Source organism: Salminus brasiliensis, chromosome 9, assembly GCF_030463535.1.
Source record: "Salminus brasiliensis chromosome 9, fSalBra1.hap2, whole genome shotgun sequence".
Lineage (NCBI taxonomy): Eukaryota > Metazoa > Chordata > Actinopteri > Characiformes > Bryconidae > Salminus > Salminus brasiliensis.
In genome coordinates, this window is record NC_132886.1 from 4,311,131 (window position 1) to 4,333,416 (window position 22,286).

The 22,286-nt window shown below is 46.1% G+C and overlaps 1 protein-coding gene across 2 annotated transcripts in view; it reads right to left on the minus strand.

Moving 5' to 3' along the window:
* ube3c (ubiquitin protein ligase E3C) overlaps positions 1 to 22,286 on the minus strand; it is a 54,688-nt gene that overhangs the window by 27,440 nt on the left and 4,962 nt on the right. For both annotated transcript variants that reach the window (XM_072687192.1, XM_072687191.1), the window contains exons 5-14: positions 20,978 to 21,124; positions 20,132 to 20,247; positions 18,870 to 19,027; positions 18,598 to 18,751; positions 16,017 to 16,237; positions 15,338 to 15,489; positions 14,806 to 14,993; positions 4,603 to 4,689; positions 4,267 to 4,424; positions 3,481 to 3,707 (exon numbers count right to left, since the gene is read on the minus strand). In XM_072687192.1, the coding sequence (XP_072543293.1) occupies positions 3,481 to 3,707; positions 4,267 to 4,424; positions 4,603 to 4,689; positions 14,806 to 14,993; positions 15,338 to 15,489; positions 16,017 to 16,237; positions 18,598 to 18,751; positions 18,870 to 19,027; positions 20,132 to 20,247; positions 20,978 to 21,124 (1,608 nt within the window). The remainder of the gene's footprint in view (positions 1 to 3,480; positions 3,708 to 4,266; positions 4,425 to 4,602; positions 4,690 to 14,805; positions 14,994 to 15,337; positions 15,490 to 16,016; positions 16,238 to 18,597; positions 18,752 to 18,869; positions 19,028 to 20,131; positions 20,248 to 20,977; positions 21,125 to 22,286) is intronic.

The following is a 22,286-nucleotide window of genomic DNA, read 5'->3' on the forward strand; positions in this document are numbered from 1 at the left end:
AACAGCTGGTTTTAGGGTTAAAAGCTGAAGCTCAGGACCTTTATGCATGGAGACTGAACATACCTGAGGAAGAGGAAGCAATCGTTTATCATTTTATTTCCATATTTTTCTTTCTCTTTGCTCTGAAATGAAGCTTTATTTAATTTCACTGCTTTGAAACCATTAAAATATTCATTCATTTAGTCAGTTCTGCAGTTCATTCAGGCTCCTTCAGTTCTATTAGTGAGTGAACACACCAACAGTGGACTGGTATAAATATCCAGATACACTGAGCGACCTCTCGAGCGGTTACTAGCCTCACCACCCCCCCGCCCAAACCCCATCGTTTCCCCACATGACCGACCGAGACGCAGCGAGTTCTGGCCGCTCCTAGAGGACGGCGATCAATCCAGCGGCTAAACGGTGGCAATAAGGGAAAGTGCAGAACGCTGTCGCTGATCAACTTCCAGAGGAGAGGGGGCTCATCGGCGGGGGAAACGCGGGCGGTGGGGAAGAATGAGCGCCTGTTAATTAGCCCATCAGGTTAAGTGCAGGCCGTAACGGGCCTCTCCCAAACTCCAGCCGTGTCACCGTTCTCCAAACACAGCCAAGAGGAAACCTTCCATTAGCAATATTAATACAAGCTTAGTTGATCATTTTCATTCAATTAACTTCTTTCAATTAAATGGATAGCCGGACAATAGGGGTGATAAAACACGGCGGAGGGACAGCCGAGGGCCCGAGGCAAACATTAGCGTGGGCGGGGTCAGCGGTGGTCCAGCCGACTGTAAATCCCGCCTTCAATTTGGAAAATGCGTTTGTGCTGCTCACTGCTTTAACAGCTCGTTTCGTCTGACAGGAGGCCGCCCATGCCATCTTTTATAGGAAATCACCCCCCGCTGCCTCAACTGCACCGCGGCCTGAGGAGAGGACAGAGGAGAAAGAGCACCCCCCCTCCCCCCAACACACACTCACACTCCTCACACTCCACCACACTCTTTTATCTTAATCTGTATCTTGCTGCTATATCCAGATTCTATATTTTTGTCTTTATTCTTAAGCAATTTTTATATTCTTATAATTTTAGCTTTTTTTTATTACTGAACCAGTCAACTCTGCTAAGAGAGAAAGAGAGAGATAAAGAGATATAAAAAAGAGAGAGATAGAGGAGAGAGAGATAAAGAGATATAAAAAAGAGAGAGATAGAGGAGAGAGAGATAAAGAGATAGAGAAGAGAGAGAGAGATAGAGATAGAGAAGAGAGAGAGAGATAAAGAGATAGAAAAGAGAGAGAGAGAGAGAGAAAGAGATAGAAAAGAGAGAGAGAGAGAAAGAGACACACAGAGAGATAAAGAGACAGAGAGAGAGAGAGAGAGATAAAGAGAGAGAGAGATAGAGATAGAGAAGAGAGAGAGAGATAAAGAGATAGAAAAGAGAGAGAGAGAGAGAGAGAGAAAGAGAGAGAGAGAGAGAAAGAGATAGAAAAGAGAGAGAGAGAGAAAGAGACACACAGAGAGATAAAGAGACAGAGAGAGAGAGAGAGAGAGAGAGAGAGAGAGATAGAGGAGAGAGATAGAGAGAGAGAAAGAGATAGAGAAGAGAGAGAGAGATAGAGATAGAGAAGAGAGAGAGAGATAAAGAGATAGAAAAGAGAGAGAGAGAGAGAGAAAGAGATAGAAAAGAGAGAGAGAGAGAAAGAGACACACAGAGAGATAAAGAGACAGAGAGAGAGAGAGAGAGATAGAGAAGAGAGAGAGAGATAGAGATAGAGAAGAGAGAGAGAGATAAAGAGATAGAAAAGAGAGAGAGAGAGAGAGAGAGAGAGAAAGAGAGAGAGAGAGAGAAAGAGATAGAAAAGAGAGAGAGAGAGAAAGAGACACACAGAGAGATAAAGAGACAGAGAGAGAGAGAGAGAGAGAGAGAGAGAGATAGAGAAGAGAGAGAGATAGAGAGAGAAGAGAGAGAGAGATAGAGATAGAAAAGAGAGAGAGAGAGAGAGAGAGAGAGAGAGAGAAAGAGATAGAAAAGAGAGAAGGATGATGATCACCGCCCAACCTTTTTGTCCCCAAATGAACAACTGAACAATCATTCCAGAGAACACCGTTCTTCCACTGCTCCACAGCTCATTGCCGGGGAGCTTTATCCCCCTCTAGCCCACGCCTGGACTGGTATTAGGCAGCATGGTGCCATTAGGATCATGTTTATTATCTGCTGCAGAGAGTCCTATTCTATTGGCCGTACCTCTCGACAGGGACTAGACAAGCTGTGTCAGCAATAAGTGGCTGACTTAAAGTAGCTAAATGCATTCATTAGAAGGAGTGTCCACAAACATTTGGACAGTCCTGGATATTTATTTCATTACAACCTTCAGAGGTTCTGAAAATTCTGCCCAGTTTCAGACAGACCGTTTTGAGGACGGACAGACAGAAATGACCATCTGTGCTGTAAACAGACAACCTGAGCAAGACCACTGACCATTACCCCGCTACCTCAGACACAGTAAACATCTCCTCGTTTCCTGAGCTGGTGGTCTCAGTGCCTGCCTGAGCGAGCAGTGCTGATGCCCTCAACCCACGCGTGAACAAACACACCACCTCATTAACCTCCAACTCCACCAATCACACCCTCAAAGACATCATCAGCACTGATCGCGTTAGCCCGGTCGTCCCGAGCGTGACGTTACCAAAGACTGAGGCAATGTTTTACGCAGCCGATGGTTTAACATGAGAGTGTGGTGATAATTAAGCTAATGGCACTTTGCAGTAGAAGACGACCCAGCCACATGCGGGGCAGGTCTCGACTGATGAACCCATCAGCTATTATGGCTGGGCAATATATTGATATTTATTATTATCGTGATCAATTACACAGGATAGCAATTTATTATACTAATACTAGGTAGGGTCTCATGGTTCAACATGTTGACTGTAAAAAAAAATGGACGCTTTGGATCCATTCCCTTCCGTTCTACAAAAATGAAGCCAAAACTGTCCACCATGTCGTCAATTCTGCAGCCAGAGACTGGGCAGTAGAGACCAGAGGTGGCTCATTGGGTAGACCCGCCCCCTTAGTGTCTCAGACCGTCTTCATTGAGCTTCCAGTGCAGAAGCAGAGCGGATTTCCCTCAGGATTCCCAGTTTGTCCGGTAAGTGGACGGACGCTCCACCAGTAAAAGTGCAGCTTATGGAAGTTCCTCTACAGCTCAGCTCCTCCATGTACTGAAGACAAAGGACACCAGCCAAGGCTGTCTGTCTGTCAATCACCTCATTTTTAAGTGTAGCCCTGCCTACTTACGCTATAGCAGAGTAAGGGTTAATTAATGAAATGAAAAATGGGCCAATATCAGCACAGGGAGAACTGACTGCTGGAATCTGGAGATACTGAAGATGGGCTGTTGTTGTCCTTGCAACATGGGGGCTGGGCAGAGCTACATGTCATACCCTAACCAGCCAGCAGAGGTGCTAGACCACTAGAACACTAGGCCCCTGAAGTCTGGCCTCACCTTAAACAGCTGGACCCAGCGTTTCTGCTGGGCCTGAATGCGCTGCTGGACCTGGCTGTTGGTCTTGACCCCGACGCTGCGGAAGGCGGCGGCATACTCCTCCCTGTGCTCACTCTTGGTCTCGGGGTAGGCCAGCTTAATGATGCCCAGACACGCGTCCCGCAGACAGCGAGACAGCGTCACCAGCTCTGAGAGAGAGAAGGGCATCATCGAGGGCTGCCTCTGACCTGCAACAAGAAATATTACCGAAATAAATTAGACTGAAAGAAGAGAGTTCTTCTGAACGTGTATTTAAACTATAAACCAGGCTCAGATGGTTTAGGCCCCTAATCCCAAAAATCTAACCCCTGTCTCTCAGCAGTGAGAGAGTTTTACTGGAGAAGCTCCAGATCTGATCAGAACAGATAAAGCAGCTGAACATGAATCCAGTAAAAAGGAGAAACAAGAGCTTCTCATTCTGAAGAAAGAAAGTAGTGAGATCTTGTCGGTGAGCTAGTCTGAAGAACAGAGCTCGGTTCCTCCAGGGTTCTCCTGGACGCCCCCCAGTCCAGCCAGCACAGCGTGGAGGATGTGTTCAACTCCATCAACAGCAGCAGCAGAAGCAGCTCACCTGATTTACCATCATTAAGCCCTGATTTACCACCAAACCAGGTGTTGATCTGAGGAGAACTCTAAATAATACTAGACTTCATGAGAGAGGAGAACTTTGGAGATGTTCTAATGATGAACACAGTGATGGATTAAATTAAATGAATCTGCATATGTGCGTAGATATGTGTCTGGTACCGTCCAAGGAGCCTCCGAAGAACTCAGTGTCGTGGATGGAGATGAGCGAGTGGCTGAAGAGAGAGCTAAACAGGTAGAAGAGAGGAATGATCCTGCTGGAGTCCTCAGCAGACATGGGAGATCCACGGGACATCAGCTGCAGCAGAGGAACCAACGACCTGCAGAATGCATGGAGCAAAATCAGCACTGAGAAGGAAGAGCTCGGAACTTCCTCCAGTTTTAGGAGTTTTCAGATTGTACTCTGAAATATGATCAACCAGTCAAGACATGCTCAGCGTCTGAGGTTTGGCTTTTCTTAGTGTTGCACTGGAGCTAAGAGGCGAGTGGAGAACTCACCCGGTGATCATTTTGGTCCTCATGGACGTTATTAAGTGCCACAAGTGTCTGAGGAAGCGTGCGTTGAAGGCCAAGCTGTACAGGAGCCTGGGGAGGACAAATCAGCACATAACAAGTAAGAAAATAAATTCAAAATGCAGATAAAACAAGTATAAATTGGGAAACTTCACCCTCTCATTCATGGAGTTGATGAGGAAATAAAATGGTAATTAGTATCTACCAACTACAAGGTGACCATATGATGCTTTCTTGGCACAGGCATCAACAACTTCCAAATATTAGTGCTTTTAGCAGCTGATCAAATGATTAATACTTAAGTTTTCAGAACAATGATGAACACATCCATGAAGCCCAGCTCTGGCTCATTGAAACAGCTCTTGCACAGCTTTTTAAACAACCCTTCAGCACCTGCAGTAGACTACTCTGGATGGGGCCCACTGGGAGACCTGTGGATTAATCGATCAGCAGCAAAACAATGGAAGTAGCAGCAGCAGCAGAGTGGAGCTCTGAGCTCTCCTCAAGAACCTCCACTGTAACAAAAAACCATGAGCAAGAGCGAGAGGCTACAGTAGAGAGTGTTCCAGCTGAACCACTGAGTGTATATATGATCTACAGAGCTGAACTGCTGACCGTACATGATATACAGTCACTGGGGATAGGAGCTGAAGCATTGACACATATATATATATATATATATATATATATATATATATATATATATATATATAGAGAGAGAGAGAGAGAGAGAGAGGATATATATACACTGGAGGAGGAGCTTAACCATTGACTGTATATGATTATATACAATATATACAGTCATTGGGGGAGGAGATGAACCGCTGACTATATATTTGATATATATGATCTATACAGTCATTGGAGGAGGAGCTTAACCACTGACTGTATATTTAATATATATATATATATATATATATTATAATCTATACAGTCATTAGAGGAGGAGCTTAACCATTGACTGTATATGATTATATACGATATATACAGTCATTGGGGGGGGAATTAACCGCTGACTACATATTTGATATATATGATCTATACAGTCATTGGAGGAGGAGCTTAACCACTGACTGTATATTTTATAATCTATACAGTCATTAGAGGAGGAGCTTAACCATTGACTGTATATGATTACATACGATATATACAGTCATTGGGGGGAGGGGGGGGGTAACCGCTGACTACATATTTGATATATATGATCTATACAGTCATTGGGAGGAGGAGCTTAACCACTGACTATATATACGACATATATAATCTATGCAGTCATTGGGGGGAGGAGCTGAACCATACCTCAACATTCCAGAAAAATGATATATCTCAGTACAGCAGCTGTATTCAACAGTACTGTAAGATTTTACTGAAGACAGCGACGTTCAGGAGGACACAGCTCCCTTAAACCGCCTCAACTAACTGAACTGGAGGACTGAGAGAGGTGGAAAAACAAACAGATCAGTGAATGCTGCTCTCGGCTCGCCCCACTGCTCCACCGCGGCAGGAATTAAAGGAGCTGTTAAGCTTTATTTAGGCGAGCCACCGTCCATTAGTGAGGCAGTGACCTGCTGCAGGGTCATAAACAGGCTGCGGTTTCCTGCGAGGGCCCTATTTAAGTTAATGAGCAGCAGAGAGGGACAATGCAGGGCTGAGGGAGCGAGCCTGACCGCAGAGGCACACAGCCCTGCTGAAAGCCAAGCCGCAATCCAGCAGCCGCTCAAACACAGCGGCCCAGACACATCACACCTAGGTGAGAGGAAACGCAGCGCTGACTCGCACGTGCTTTTAGTGCCAAGGGAAAGAAAGGGAGGTAAAGAGGGGCGAGCACGAGCGATTAACTCCAGAGAAAGGGGAGAACGGCGTGTACACACACTCTAAACCACACACTCAAACACCACAGTTTACACCTTTCTCAGAGCTCAGTAGCGCCGGCGTGGTAAATGAAGACAAAACGCAACAAAGGAAAGAAGAGGGAACACAAAAGGAGGACACAAAGACCTCAATTAGCAGAGCAGGACCACATTCCAGCAGATATACAGCACTGTATAGGTTTGAGGCCCTTAAACCCATTCTTCTAGACCCTAGAGTCTCTCAGCAGTGAGAGAGTTTTACTGTAGAAGCTCCAGATCTCAGAACAGATAAAGCAGCTGAACATAGATCCAGTAAAAAGGAGAAACAAGAGCTTTTCATTCTGAAGAAAGAAAGTAGTGAGATCTTGTCTAAAGAACAGAGCTCGGTTCCTCCAGGGTTCTCCTGGACACCCCACCGCCCCCCCAGTCCAGCCAGCACAGCGTCAATTCCATCATCAGCAGCAGCAGCTCACCTGATTTACCACCATCATTAAGCCCTGATTTACCCCCAAACCAGGTGTTGATCTGAGGAGAACTCTAAATAATACTAGACTCCATGAGAGAGGAGAACTTTGGAGAACCTCAGTGATGGAGAACCACACTAAGTTTATGCTCAACATCTGGACGTTCTTGGTCATTTTTAGTTAAGTCATGGTTTACTGCAGCTATGAACTCTGGGGCAACTGACTGACCACATAAAAAAAAAAAAAAAAAAAAAAAAAAAGAAGTATTTGGACACCTGCTGATTCATTGCTTCTTCTGAAATCGAGGGTATTAGTAACTGTAACAGAGTAACAGAGTCTCTCTACTGTCCAGGGAAGAAGGCGGCTTTCGACTAGATTGTGAAAAAGCATTGCTGTGAGGATTTGACTGTATCCGCAGACAGCTCAAACCTGGGGGGTCTTTATTACCCCTCTAGCCCCCGCCTGGCCTGGCCTGGCCTGGCATTAGGCAGCATGGTGGCAATAGGTTCATGTTTATGTACAAATGAATCAAACAGCGCAATGATGCTAATGACTCCAGGCTTGTAAGGGTTAAATGAACAATAGTAACAGAATGGAAGAAGGCGGTGGGGTGCCCCTACGAAAGCTAATAAGGGCAACCCCGGGGTAGTGTTCGGCGTCCCAGCTGGTGTAAGAGGGCGTGAGAGGCCCTTTATGGAACACTCGCGTTTGATTGAAATGAGACACAAAGCTCTAAGGAGCTGACTGACACCCCTGATTTACAGCCCACCCGCACAACAACTCCACTTCAATTACCAAATGAAGTGCTGATAAACACACATGAACACACACACAGAGCTAAAAGGGGGGCGGGGTGAAAATGACCTTCATGAAGGAACGCAGACGTTATGCAAAGATACCAGAGAGAGAGAGAGAGTTAAATTAATCTTCAGAACCTCGAATCGACAAAATCTCGCCCATGCTGATCATTTCAATTGTCAATAATTCTGTTAATCTGTATGTGTTCATGTACCGCCCCCTTAAAAACATCCCCTCCGACTGGCACCGCGGTGTAATGCGCTACCACTATGGCTGGGGGGGGGTCGCGAGTTCAAATCCTGAGCCAATGCCGCTTTGCCATCAGCAGCCGGAGTCAGGGAGAGCACAATCTGCCGTTTGTCTCCCAGTGGCCAGATGGCACGGTCTCTCCCCCCTCATCACTTTTAAAGCGATACTGGTTTGGCACAGGGATCCGCTACTTTACTTTCCTCTGAGGGCATCAGCTCCCTGGAAATGTCGCATTGGCAGCAGCTGGAAAAGAGGCGGGGTCTGGCGTCACGTGTACCGGAGGAGACCGGTGTCGGCGGCATGGAAGCAACACTGAGGAGAACTCGAACACAAGCCAACAAATGATTCTGCAAATCAATCATTCAGTAATCGTAATCGAGGTCTAATGTTCAATTCAATTAATCGTGAAACTGATTTGGGGTCATATGACCCAGGACCGGTTTGTATATACACATAAACACATATACAAACCGGATTCCAAAAAAGTTGGGACACTAAACAAATTGTGAATAAAAACTGAATGCAGTGATGTGGAGATGGCAAATGTCAATATTTTATATGTAATAGAACATAGATGACAGATCAAAAGTTTAATCTGAGTAAATGTAACATTTTAAAGGAGAAATATGTTGATTCAAAATTTCATGGCGTCAACAAATCCCAAAAAAGTTGGGACAAGTAGCAATAAGTGGCTGGAAAAAGGAAATTGAGCATATAACGAACAGCTGGAAGAACAATTAACACTAATTAGGTTAATTGACAACATGATTGGGTATAAAAAGAGCTTCTCAGAGTGTCAGTGTCTCTCTGAAGCCAAGATGGTAAGAGGATCACCAATTCCACCATTGTTGCGCAGAAAGACCAGAAAGGTGTTACCCAGCGTAAAATAGCAAAGACTTTTAAGTTATCATCATCAACCATGCTTAACATCATCAAAAGATTCAGAGAATCTGGAACAACCGCTGTGCGTAAGGGTCAAGGCCGTAAAACTCTACTGGATGCTCGTGATCTCCGGGCCCTTAAACGTCACTGCACCTCAAACAGGAATGCCACTGTCAAGGAAATAACAGAATGGGCTCAGGAATACTTCCAGAAATCACTGTCAGTGAACACAATCCACCGTGCCATCCGCCGGTGCCAGCTGAAACTCTACAGTGCAAAGAGGAAGCCATTTCTAAGCAAGCTCCACAAGCTCAGACGTTTGCACTGGGCCAGGGGTCTTTTAAAATGGAGTGTGGCAAAATGGAAGACTGTTCTGTGGTCAGATGAGTCACGATTTGAAGTTCTTTATGGAACACTGGGACGCCATGTCATCCGGACCAGAGAGGACAAGGATAACCCAAGTTGTTATCAACGCTCCGTTCAGAAGCCTGCATCACTGATGGTATGGGGTTGCATGAGTGCCTGTGGCATGGGCAGCTTGCATGTCTGGAGTGGCCCCATTAATGCAGAGAACTATGTTCAGGTTCTAGAACAACATATGCTCCCATCTAGACGTCATCTCTTTCAGGGAAGACCCTGCATTTTTCAACAAGATAATGCCAGACCACATTCTGCAGCAATCACAACATCATGGCTACGTAGGAGAAGGATCCGGGTACTGAAATGGCCAGCCTGCAGTCCAGATCTTTCACCTATAGAGAACATTTAGAGCATCATAAAGAGGAAGGTGCGACAAAGAAGGCCCAAGACGATGGAACAGTTAGAGGCCTGTGTTAGACATGAATGGAGAGCATTCCTATTTCTAAACTTGAGAAACTGGTCTCCTCTGTCCCCAGACGTCTGTTTAGTGTTGTAAGAAGAAGGGGGGAGGCCACACAGTGGTAAAAAAGGTCTTGTCCCAACTTTTTGGGGATTTGTTGACGCCATGGATTTTTGAATCAACATATTTCTCCTTTAAAATGTTACATTTACTCAGATGAAACTTTTGATCTGTCATCTATGTTCTATTACGAATAAAATATTGACATTTGCCATCTCCACATCATTGCTTTTAGTTTTTATACACAATTTGTTTAGTGTCCCAACTTTTTTGGAATCCGGTTTGTGTGTGTGTGTGTGTGTGTGTGTGTATATATATATATATATATATATATATATATATATATATATATATATATATATATATATATATATATATATATATATATATATATAATATATACAGCGTTCATGAAGGTTCTTCTGGCATACAGGCGTTTTCTTATAGGTCAGTAGGATCCATCACTGTAAGAGCAGAGCAGAGCAGAGCACAGCAGAGCGGTCTCTGAGCTAGACTTCATCGGTCAGCTGATCTCCATCCAATTCCATATCAGGCCTGCAATTCAACTACTTTAGCAGGGCTGAGACTCCTACAGCACGGTGGATCTGCGAGAGCTAGGCTGAACCTCCCAGCTTTTGCTCCTAGGTTTAGCCGGCTAAGCCAGCTTGCGAAGCTAGCACTGACGCTGGGCTCTTCTTTAGGTCTCGTAAATCACAGGCCGCTGCAATTTGCTCCCCTTCGCCTCTTGTAAAGCCATCTCGCCCACTCCTGCAGGAATGAATCTCTCCAGGCGAGCTAATTATTTTGTACAGATATCCGATAATGATAAAGCGCTCAGGGCAGGATTTATGGTAAAAGCGTCCCCCTTCACAGCTGTACAATAAATACCAGCAAACACTGAGCACAGAGACGGGGGGGATGACAGAAGGACAGAAGAACGGACAGAAGAACTTTTAGTTGTTCAGCAATAAGACAGACACACACACACACACACACACTTAAACATATGCACATTAAGAAGGTTATGCTAATGTGAAGTTTCAGGCCACGTAGTCTCGTAAGCCAGCCTGCCGTCCAGTGCCTCTCACAAGTACGGTCCCAACAGTGGGATTTGCCATGGCTGGTCCCTGGTCAGTATGGTCCCACCCATGGGACTGGAACGGCCAGTGTAAAACATTCAGCTTTAAACATGGCGCCTGTCCCTAAACACTGCCAAAAGACACTACAGGGACGCGCTATAGACCGAATCTGTATCCTGCAGGTCGTCCACCTGGATGTAATGTTGATAGATCTCAGGTACTTCAGCCACCTTAAATCACTAGCGGCAAGTCGAACAGTTCGTCCTAAAGAGCACAACGACTTACAACTATAAACATGGCACGGTCACAGGATGCCACCTTTGGCACAAGTCAGTCCACGAAGTGTCTACCCTGCTAGAGCTGCCCCGATCAACAGTCAGTGTTATGGCTGGGAAATGGAACAGCAGCTCCAGCTTCTGGATAGTATCTGGATTCTGTTTACACTGGTCATTAAACTGCGTCTCCAGTGTGACCAGATGAGATCCGATTTTACTTTTGTTGCCACGGCAACATCATTTCAGTTTTACTTTCTGTAAACAACAGATTCTCCTCAGAACTGGCCCGGGTGGTCCAGCGGAATAAGGTGCGGTCACTATGATCAGAGGATCGCTGGTTCGAAGCCCTGTCATGCTGCTAGCCAACTGAGAGAGGACAACTGGCCTTACTCTCTCCAGGGTGGGTAGATGGCGCTCTCTCCCCACATCGCTTCACTGCGGTGCTGGCCATCACTGGTATCTGCGGGCCGGTGTATCGGAGGGGGCGTGTGTTGGTCCGCACGGACTAGTGTTGGGGGGAATCGTGTGCAATGGGGGTGGGGATTACGTACAATTGGGAAATTGGCGGTCCAAAAGGGGGGGGGGGGGAGGTTGCGCAAGACCCACAGTAATTATTACCCGTTTTAAGGTTTCTTTTTTTTTCCGACAGAAGTTTTCCTGACTGAATCCGACTAAATCAGATCACAGGCAACACTTTTCATTAACACTCATATTAAATGTGGAGGGGATCCGTCCCGGACCACCTCCCAGGGTGGTTTGAGCAAACCAATCACAATGCAAGCATAATTGGGGGTCTTGGGGGTTTTTACATCTGACTTTTTTACAGACGTATTTCAGTTTGCCTGACTGAATCCGATCACAGGCAACCACCCATCCGTCTCGGACCACCTCCCAATGTGGTTTGAGTGATCGGATCATAATGCGAACACAATGTTTACACCTGGCTTCTCATGCCGACAAAGGAAATCCGAACATGATCCGATCATCAGAAGCGCTGTTATAAAAATAAAATAAAAGTATAAACAGATATTATAGTGTTTCTAAAAATGTAGGCTGGAAAAACACCACACACCTGTCCAGAACGTCAGATTATACAAAGTATCTAAAGGAATTCTGCATATGCATACATTGAAGGTATGAAGGTATCATACTGTATCACAGACGATAAATAAAGAAATTAAATGTATTAAATGAATTAATTAAAAACCTGGATCAGGACATGAACTGCAAGGCCTTTACAATTAATAACTGAATATCGAGTCTAGAGCCATTTCAAAAGTGTCCCCAAACTTTTGCTGTTCGGCAAGAGTGAGGGGCACCGACGTCCCAGACACCACGTCCACCTCCAGTCCACCCCCCCCGCCCCCCCAACCAGCTGCTCCTTCTGGGACACCGTACGGAGGACAGAGGCTGATCTGTATACTGATAAGCCTGCGCTCCATCATTCACCCCCCACACACCCCCTCTCGCTCGAAACCTGGCTCTTAAACAGTCAGCGCTGAGAGAGACAGAAAGTAAAAGAGAGACGGGAGACAGAACAGAGTGCACTCATTATCCTAATTGATGAGTGACAGCTCCTGAGACGGCCCACTTCCTGCCCTCGGGCCATAAAATGGCGGACTGGGAGATGGAAGCTAATTGGCTGATTGGCTCTGTCGTTAGCTTCGTTAGTGCTCAGGGCATTTAAAATGCAAACGACACCGAGACTCGGACCTAAAAGAGAAACACAGGCAGGGTTTAATGGGGCGATGGACGTTTTGATGTGCGCGTATCTGTTTTACGCCGGTATCAAAGTGCATCCTCCTGTCGGCTGCAGGACTTTTCTGCTTTCTGCTGCACTACTGTCTCTGCCTGGCATTGATCTGAGAGCTAGTCCAACTCTCTTGTATCTGCGTCTGCGTGAAGGCGTGTATATCAGGGTCATCATCAACAAAAACAATTACCAAAATAAAAAAACAGCAGCAAAGAAATGCAAGTGGGAAAGCTCACGTGTCACCAAGCTGACTGCAGTCTACTGCTAATTTAGCATTATTGCTAAAACTGGGGTCCAGTTCAGACTCTTCTGTATATTCAGTATAAAGCTACAAACCAAAACTAAACTTAATAAAAAAACTAAACAAAATCTTTCTATGTTCTTAAAATAAGAACTAATCTAAAACTCTGAAACTACATTTTATAGTTTAACAAAATCATTTTACAGAAGACTTCAGGACATCTGACCAAACTAACCATTTATAAACAATTATTTTAACAAGCATCAACTGTTATACACCTTTCTGTATGAAGACAGGTACAAGGTACAATTATATATGATATATTTAGATAAAAATATATTTAAAAAAATTATAATAAAAAAAAAAAAAAAAATTTTATTCTAAAACTTTAACTATAAAATGTAGTATATTTATGATTCATGTATATTATATATATTTAGCAAAACAAAAACTTTTTTTTTTGCAATTGCAGTTAACGCTTTACTGAGACATTCATGACAACTGACTAAGCACTTCAAAAAGCATCAACTGTCATAAGTCTTTCTGTAGGAAGACGTGTATCAGGATTGTTATTATTAACAAAAATAATTAGACAAAACAAAAACGAGGAGCAAAGAAATCAACTGTAATAAAACTAAAACCGGTTTCCAAAACAGATTTTAAGATTCGGTATAAAATGATGCTCTGCTTTCTGACTAAACCTTTACCATAATACTACAAACCAAAACTAAACCTGATAAAAAAGTAAACAAAAATGCTCTTAAAAAAATGAACTAAAACTCTGAAACTGAAATTTCACAACCATAAAAAAAAACATTTATAAATGCTAATTTCAAAAAGCATCAACTGCCAGATACATTTCTGTAGGACGACGTTAGGATCAGGGTTATTATTAACCAAACCTCTCAGAAAAGTCTTCGTAAACTTTTTAAATGAGGACTAAACTAAAACTATACAATTTAGTATAATATTTTGGTCTTCTATTCCAGTTAACACTTTACTATAGGCTGGGCAAAAACCTTTGTGAAAGCTTTGACGACTTTTGTTGAGGTAAGCCTTTATAAACATTTATGAAGGTTAGTGTCAGTAAGCAAGTTCTCTGGTGATGCCCAGTGTGGGACTGACTGTGTGTGAGTACCTGTGTAGTAGGAGGGCGTACCGCATGAGCACCTGTGTAGTAGGAGGGCGTACCGCATGAGCACCTGTGTAGTAGGAGGGCGTACCGCCCGAGTACCTGTGTAGTAGGAGGGCGTACCGCATAAATACCTGTGTAGTAGGAGGGCGTACCGCATGAGCACCTGTGTAGTAAGGGGAGTGTACCGCATGAGCACCTGTGTAGTAGGAGGGCGTACCGCATGAGCACCTGTGTAGTAGGAGGGCGTACCGCATGAGCACCTGTGTAGTAGGAGGGCGTACCGCATGAGCACCTGTGTAGTAGGAGGGCGTACCGCATGAGCACCTGTGTAGTAAGGGGAGTGTACCGCATGAGTACCTGTGTAGTAGGAGGGCGTACCGCATGAGTACCTGTGTAGTAGGAGGGCGTACCGCATGAGTACCTGTGTAGTAGGAGGGCGTACCGCATGAGTACCTGTGTAGTAGGAGGGCGTACCGCATGAGTACCTGTGTAGTAAGGGGAGTGTACCGTATGAGTACCTGTGTAGTAGGAGGGTGTACTGTGTGTGTGTGTGTGTGTGTGTGTGTGTGTGTGTGTTCTAACCTGACTTTAGGCACCATCATGCGGTGCTGCACCATGAGTGTGTGACAGATGGACGCCATCATGGTGAAAACATCCTCACTGGCCGATTCCCTCCACACCAGAGCCAGCAGGGCGTTGGTCTGCTGCTTAGTGTCCAGCTTCTGCACACACAGCTCTGTAATCAACTGCACAGAGATCCTCCCCTCATCCTAGAGAGCCAGAGAGAGCCAGAGAGAGAGAGAGCCAGAGAGAGAGAGAGCCAGAGAGAGAGAGAGCCAGAGAGAGAGAGAGCCAGAGAGAGAGAGAGCCAGAGAGAGAGCGAGAGAGAGAGCGAGAGCGAGAGAGATCACCATAATGAATGGGTCATCTATACAAACACAGCAGTGGGTCGGGGTGCTCCCGACAGCAGGGGACCTCTTTCAGTAGGGTACTATCTGGAATCTCCGCCCCTTCTCCCAGCTCCTCCATGTAATGAACAGAAAGGTACCGTGAGAGTGCACCTGCGTAGTGGGAGGGTGTCCCGTCTGAAGGTGTCCCATCTGAGTGTGTGTACCTGTGTAGTATGACGGTGCACGGAGTTATCGTCTTCATCCTCCGAGTCGCTGTGGATTTCCGTTCGGCTGCGGCTCTCCGTCACGGGCAGCAGTGGCAGCAGACTCTGCAGAGTGCTGAGATACAGCAGCAGGCCTTCATCTGAGAGAGATCCTACACACACACACACACACACACACACACACAATCAGCAACATATCAAAAAACAATATATGGACAAAAGTTTGTAGACACCTGCTCTACCAACGTTGTCTTAGAAATCAAAGGTAATAATAGGGAATGTTTTTTCCCAAAGGCAAAAGCCTTGCACTAGATTTCAGAACATTGCTGTGAGGATTTGATGGCATTCGGCCAGGAGAGCCTAAGTGAGGTCAGGTACTGATAATGGATGTTCAGTATTAGATCAAAAATGTCACTCAAGACTCCAGAGAAGTCCACTGCTCCACAGCTCCACAGCCCAGTGCTGCAGGCCTTTATACCCCCCCTTCTTATCTACTGGACTCCGTGGGGCATTAGGTAGGCAGCTTTAGACTCCTAGACTCCGGTCATTTTGCCGGTGCTTGTCTAGTGTCAGTCATGGGTGCACCGTAAAGCAGCTGAACTCATTCATTACGAGGAGTGTCTGAATACTTTTGGTATGTATAGTTTAAACACTCACTGGTGTTTAGTTCAGAACTTACCCAGGCTGATTTCTCCCACCGACAGCACAAAGTAGAACAGCCAGGGTGCCTGAGTCTGGGCCACAGCGGAGGAGGCTACAGTGGCCTGCAGGGACCACAGGAAGTTGTGAAAGGGAAACGCTAGTCTCGGGTCCGCCAGAGCAGGCACGAAGAAGTGAAACACCTGCTCTGTGAAGGGGGGAGAGATGAACTCCTCTGTGAAGGCTGAGAACACAAACTGCCTGAAAGAGAGAGAAAAGCAGGAGCACAGAGCTCTTAGACAAAGGACATAAGGAGTAGAACACAATACACCATAACTAGCAATCAAATAAGGAGCTCAGCCTCCACTAACCAGCTCAAAAACTATAGAAAACCATAAGAAGCCTCTTAATAGGGCCTATTTTAATGGATCAGGTATGGGCTATTTTAATCCTGATCCAGTTCAGAGTCTTAGTTTGAGCCACAGTGTTCAGAGCGCCATCTGCTGTCCTCAAGACACCATTAACAGACATTACAGCCCAGCCGGCTGCAGCAGCAGTGCGGACGTTCTCAGAAGGTAAATAAAGGAGTTGAGGTTCTGCAGTGTGGAGCTATTTTACAGTGGAACCTGAAAACAGACCATAATATCTGACCCTTTATAAAACCCTCACTGAAACGCTCTGTTTTACCAGCGGGAGAACCGCAGAACCGCTCGCTCGCCTTTCTCTGTTTATAAACCAGAACCCATTCAGAACCGAGTGGAGGCTAACGCTAATGCTAACATACACATACACTAGCTATAGAAACCCCAATCACACACACACCAGTAGACCAACAACCACAGATACCAGTCCAGAGTGTGTACCACTCCACACACACTCTCTCACACACACAGGAAGTGATCAGACTGCAGTGTTGTAAAGGAGCTGGGAGCTGATTGGTCAGGGAGGAGATCAGACTGGATTATCAGATATTAAACACTATAAAACATCATTTTAAGATTTTAAGTCTCTACTAAACTAAATCAGTCAGTCCAGAAAGTCTGATTATAGAAACTGATCCTGAAAATAAAGGATTTTACTGATCAGATTAATCAGCAGCTCGTCTGATCTAAACCGTGGAGCTGGAGTATTATTTATACACACACAGAGATCAGACCGGATCGGACTGGTATCTGCTGAGACTCTGATTCCATCTGGAGAAAAATAACTTGTAAGAGACATTTCAGCTTTCAGCCCAAACACACTGCAGCCCCCCACATCTGGCAGTGTGTGTGTGTGTGTGTGTGTGTGTGTGTGTGTGTGTGTGTGTGTGTGTGTGTGGCTCTGTGTTTAAACTGGTAAACAGGAGGAAGTGTGTGTGTGTATAAGCTCCTCTCTCGCACTGAAATTTCACAGTGAACAACAGAGGCGTTAAGTCACAGAGAACGTTTAGAATACAGACCGAGCACTGAACAAACATCACAGCCCGAGTCAAAGAGCCGGCCGGACCTTTACTGCTCCCTGTAAACAGAGTGAGGTAATTACACCCCCCCACCCGCCAACACCCGGCCCCCCACCACCACACACACGCATTCCATCAACACCTTAGCCTGACAGATCTGAGGGGGACACGGAGGGCAGGTGTGACCAAGTATTGTGTGTTCAGCAGGGGTTTGTAGATTGATGGACAGACATGCTGCACACCGTTACACCCCTGATGCCCACCACACTCCACAACGTTACACCCCTGATGCCCACCACACTCCACAACATTACACCCCCGACACCCACTGCACTCCATGATGTTACACCACTGAGGCCCGACACACTCTGTGTATTACACTCCCTGATGCCCACCACACTCCGCGCCGTTACACCACTGAAGCTCGCCACACTCCGTGCCTTTAAACGCCCACCACACTCCGCGCCGTTACACCCATGACACCCGCCACACTCCGCGCCGTTACACCCATGACGGCCAACATACTCCGCGCCGTTACACCCGTGACGCCCACTGCACTCTGTGGCGTTATACCCCCTGAAGCTCGCCACACTCCATGCCTTTAAACGCACACCACACTCTGCGCTGTTACACCACTGGCGCCTGCCACACTCCGCGCCGTTACACCCATGACGCCCACTGCACTCCGCGCCGTTACACCCCTTACGCCACCACACTCTGTGGCGTTACACCCTCTGAAGCCCGCCACACTCTGCACCGTCACACCCGTGACGCCCGCCACAATCCATGATGTTACACCACTGACGCCCGCCACACTCCGCGGCGTTACACCCCTGACGCCCGCCACAAATATACAATTTTCTTCAATTCTGTGGTCAAGATTAGGCTTCAGTATTTTACCTGCTGACCGTCAACACACAAACACACACCCCTAAAATCAACCAAACCATCAGAGACTGATCACCTCTAACGCTTCTTCTAGAAGCCACTGTGACTGGACCACGCTGACCCACGTATTACGCAATCCTAGTTACAGTACAGTCCGAACGACACACAACAGACGACTGTTGAACCTTCTGCGTTTCTGCGCTCATGAGGATTCGTTCAGATGATGCTGGGATGTTCCATCACTAGACTAAACACTTCATCAGTGTGTGAAAACATGTGTGTGTCTCTTTACCTGGCGCCCACGGGACATGAGCTGTAAGTAAAGTGCAGGGGTTTGAGTGTGTGTTCCAGCAGGGTGTGTGCCAGTGGAACAGAGGGGGCGTCGCTGTATTCCAGACTCGGCGGCAACTTATGATTCACCAACACATACAGAGACCTGTAGTACCCTGCAGAGAGAGAGAGACCTTAATGAGAGACCACTGACACCTTAATGCAGCTTCAAACTGAAATAAAGTCCTGAAAAACAGCTCTGAACCCAGACGAGAGAGGATCGAGTCGACGTACCTTTCTGTACCATATAGTGCAAAATCTGCTCGGTGAGAGCCGTGGCTGTGCTGGCGTCCTGGAGAACAGGCAGGTAAGTCTTCTCATTGGAGAACACCTCCAGCATCCGCATGGGAACGGCCACATTCACACCATCGTCCTCAAACAGCTGCAGCAGCCTGCCGGAGACGTACAGACACACACTGTACACACTGCACTGGTTTAAAGCAGGTTAAATGTGCAGGTTTGAGATCATCTAAATGTTTACATTATTTACAAAAAACACTGGGTGGGTGTGAGTTCAGGTGCAGTGTGGGTGGGGAGACGTATTTGTGGGTGCAGTGTGACTGAGTGGGGGAGTTCCAGTAGTAAGTGCAGCGTGCAGAGTGTGTTTGTGTGGGCTGGAGGTGTGACGATAGTTTGTGGACTGTGGACTGGTACACTGCGCTACTGTTTGTTCACCAGCCTGATTGTTTGAGGGTTCAAAAATAAATAAATAAATAAAAAATAAACACTAGCCCAAGCCTTAATTCTAACCCCAACCTAAACCTTAAATCTAACCCTAACATTAAATCTAACCCTAACCTAAACCTTAAATCTAACCCTAACATTAAATCTAACCCTAACCTAAACCTTAAATCTAGCCCTAACCTTAAATCTAACCCTAACCTAAACCTTAAATCTAGCCCTAACCTTAAATCTAACCCTAACCTAAACCTTAAATCTAGCCCTAACATTAAATCTAACCCTAACCTAAACCTTAAATCTAACCCTAACATTAAATCTAACCCTAACCTAAACCTTAAATCTAACCCTAAACCTTAAATCTAACCCTAACCTAAACCTTAAATCTAACCCTAACATTAAATCTAACCCTAACCTAAACCTTAAATCTAACCCTAAACCTTAAATCTAACCCCAACCTAAACCTTAAATCTAATCCATGAATAAACCCCAAATCCTATCAACCCTAAATACTAACCCCAGCCTTAACCTTTTCCTTAAATCCACTCTGAACCCAAATCTTAAATCTAACCCTAAACCGGTAAGGTTCGGTCTAGGGTTAGGCGTAGGGTTACAGGGATGAACAGTGCGGAGTGTGAAGAGAGCTTAGTAAACTCCACCCTGTCTTTTGGACGCCTGTAATGGTTCATATGCTTGGTTTTTAAAAGGCAGCTGTGGTAAATATCTGCATTAACAGCTGGAACAGAACAGAAGTCTCTGATCAAACCACCCAGATTAAACTCAGGAACACAGGAACGCTCCGACCCCGCCCTGTTTACCTGCAGCAGTGTCCCAGAAGCCTCTTGATCTGGAACACACATGTGGGTCTCTCCGGTCCTGCCAGCAGCTTCACAAACTGAGCATGGTGCTTCACCACGCTCTGACACAGCCAGATCTGCAACAGCACACAGCAGCGGTTCTTATAGTGTAGTGAGCAGCACCACTGCCCTTCTTACGGCAGACTGGGGTTCAACTCCCCAACCAATAACGATCTGCAGACAGGTTTATTCGGCCCCAAATGTGGTTAAAACACCCGGTCAGTACAATAAGACCTCCACTGATGAGCCAAAACATTAGGACCAGTCAGAGACGAATAGGGGACTATGTAACAGTGGTGCGAGCGAAGGCCTGGGATCCCGGTTAGCTGCTAACTGAACAGTCGGTTATCAAAGTGGACGTGTTGGACATGGGAGAGAGGGGCAGACCAGGGCTAAATGGTCATGGCAACTAGATTTTACAAGGTTTTACCAGGGATCAGGACATTCACAATCACCCCTTTGACAATAACTGTGAAGACTGAGCTGAACCCAAGTCCTTATATTAGCTTTTCGGATCCATCGAAGGGGACTTTCCCCACTACCACATCAACCCCACTGACCAGACGCCATGGTGAGTGTTATGAGAAGACCCTGGTCTCTGGCTAGACTTGATAGCTGGACAGTTCTATGGCTCTATCCGAACCACTAAAGGTGAGCCTTACAGTATCAGCAGTCATCTTGGACCATGGGCTTTTGGAATCGGCTCGTACCCGCGACCAACCCCCCCCCTCCCTCCGCTCGTGTTCTGCTGCTCAAATGAACCAATGTCTGCCACCAATCATACACCCCTGGTTTGCACACACTCACCAGTCTCTGTGTGTCCTCACTGTGGCTGTAGAAGAAGAGCAGCTGGCGAACGAGGAGGCTGAGGGTGCTGCTGTCGCTGAGCGGCGGGCCGATGGCCGCTTGGGCCTGACTCACACAGCGGTCAAAGCGGCCCCTCTGAATGGCATGCTACGAGGTCCAGGACACACAGACAGACACAGACATGCACAGACAGAACAGTACGATGTGAGCAAAACAAGAGCAGGTGAGTCGGTCAATCCAGGTGCATTACTTACACTATATGGACTAAAGTATTGGGACACCTGCTCAAGCAGTGTTTCCTCTGAAATCAAGGCTATTAAAAAGAGCTGATCCTGCTTCTGTAACTGGAGTAACTGTCTCTACTGTCCAGGGATGAAGAAGGCCTTCTACAAGATTTTAGAGGAGCACTGCTGTGAGGATTTGATTGATTGCATCCAGCAACAAGTATCCCAAAAGTATTGGATAGAGCAACATCCAACAGTTCCACTGCTCCACAGCTCAGTGCTGGGGGGAGGGGGGGGCTTTCTACCCCTCTAGCCCACGCCTGGCATTTGGCAGCATGGTGCCAATAGGTTCTGCAATGTCTATCTGCTCCTGCAGAGGGTCCTATTCTATTGGCAGTACTTCTCAACAGGGACTAGACAAGCTGTGTATGTGTGGATTTGCACATCTGTGTCAGCAACAGGTGCAACTTAAAAGTAGCTGAATGCATTAATATGAAGGGGTGTCCACAAACATTTGGACATGCAGTGTGTGTCAGCCAAAACCAACATTTACATCAGTTCTTAACTCTGCTGTTAACCGGAAACCACCTAAACGTGTCCATCAGAGATTACTGAACATCTCCACGTGTGCGACTTCCTAAAGCTAATTGGTGTCCATTAGCTTTCATTGCTTGTTGGCTACATAAGATAAGATAATCCTTTATTAGTCCCACAGTGGGGAAATTCAGTGTCACAGCAGGGATAGCAAGACACTCGTAGATAAATTACCACTATATACACAATATAAATAATAACAATAACAATATTATTTGCAGATTATTTAGAGATAACTGCAAATTGAGTCTTAATTGCACGTGTGTGTGTGTGTGTGGGGGGGGGGGGGGGTGGTGTTGCACATTGTATTTTTACATTGAGGGATCTCTATGGATCTCTACATTAGCCTCAATAACCCAGTGCACAACTAAAGAAACCTGTATACGTTGATCCAGGCTCCATCCAGGGTGAAGGTGGGATTTGGGGGTTTCGTTAAACACCTGCCTGCAAAGCCAAGGCTGCAGCCGAGGTGGGCTGCATTTCTGTGCCGC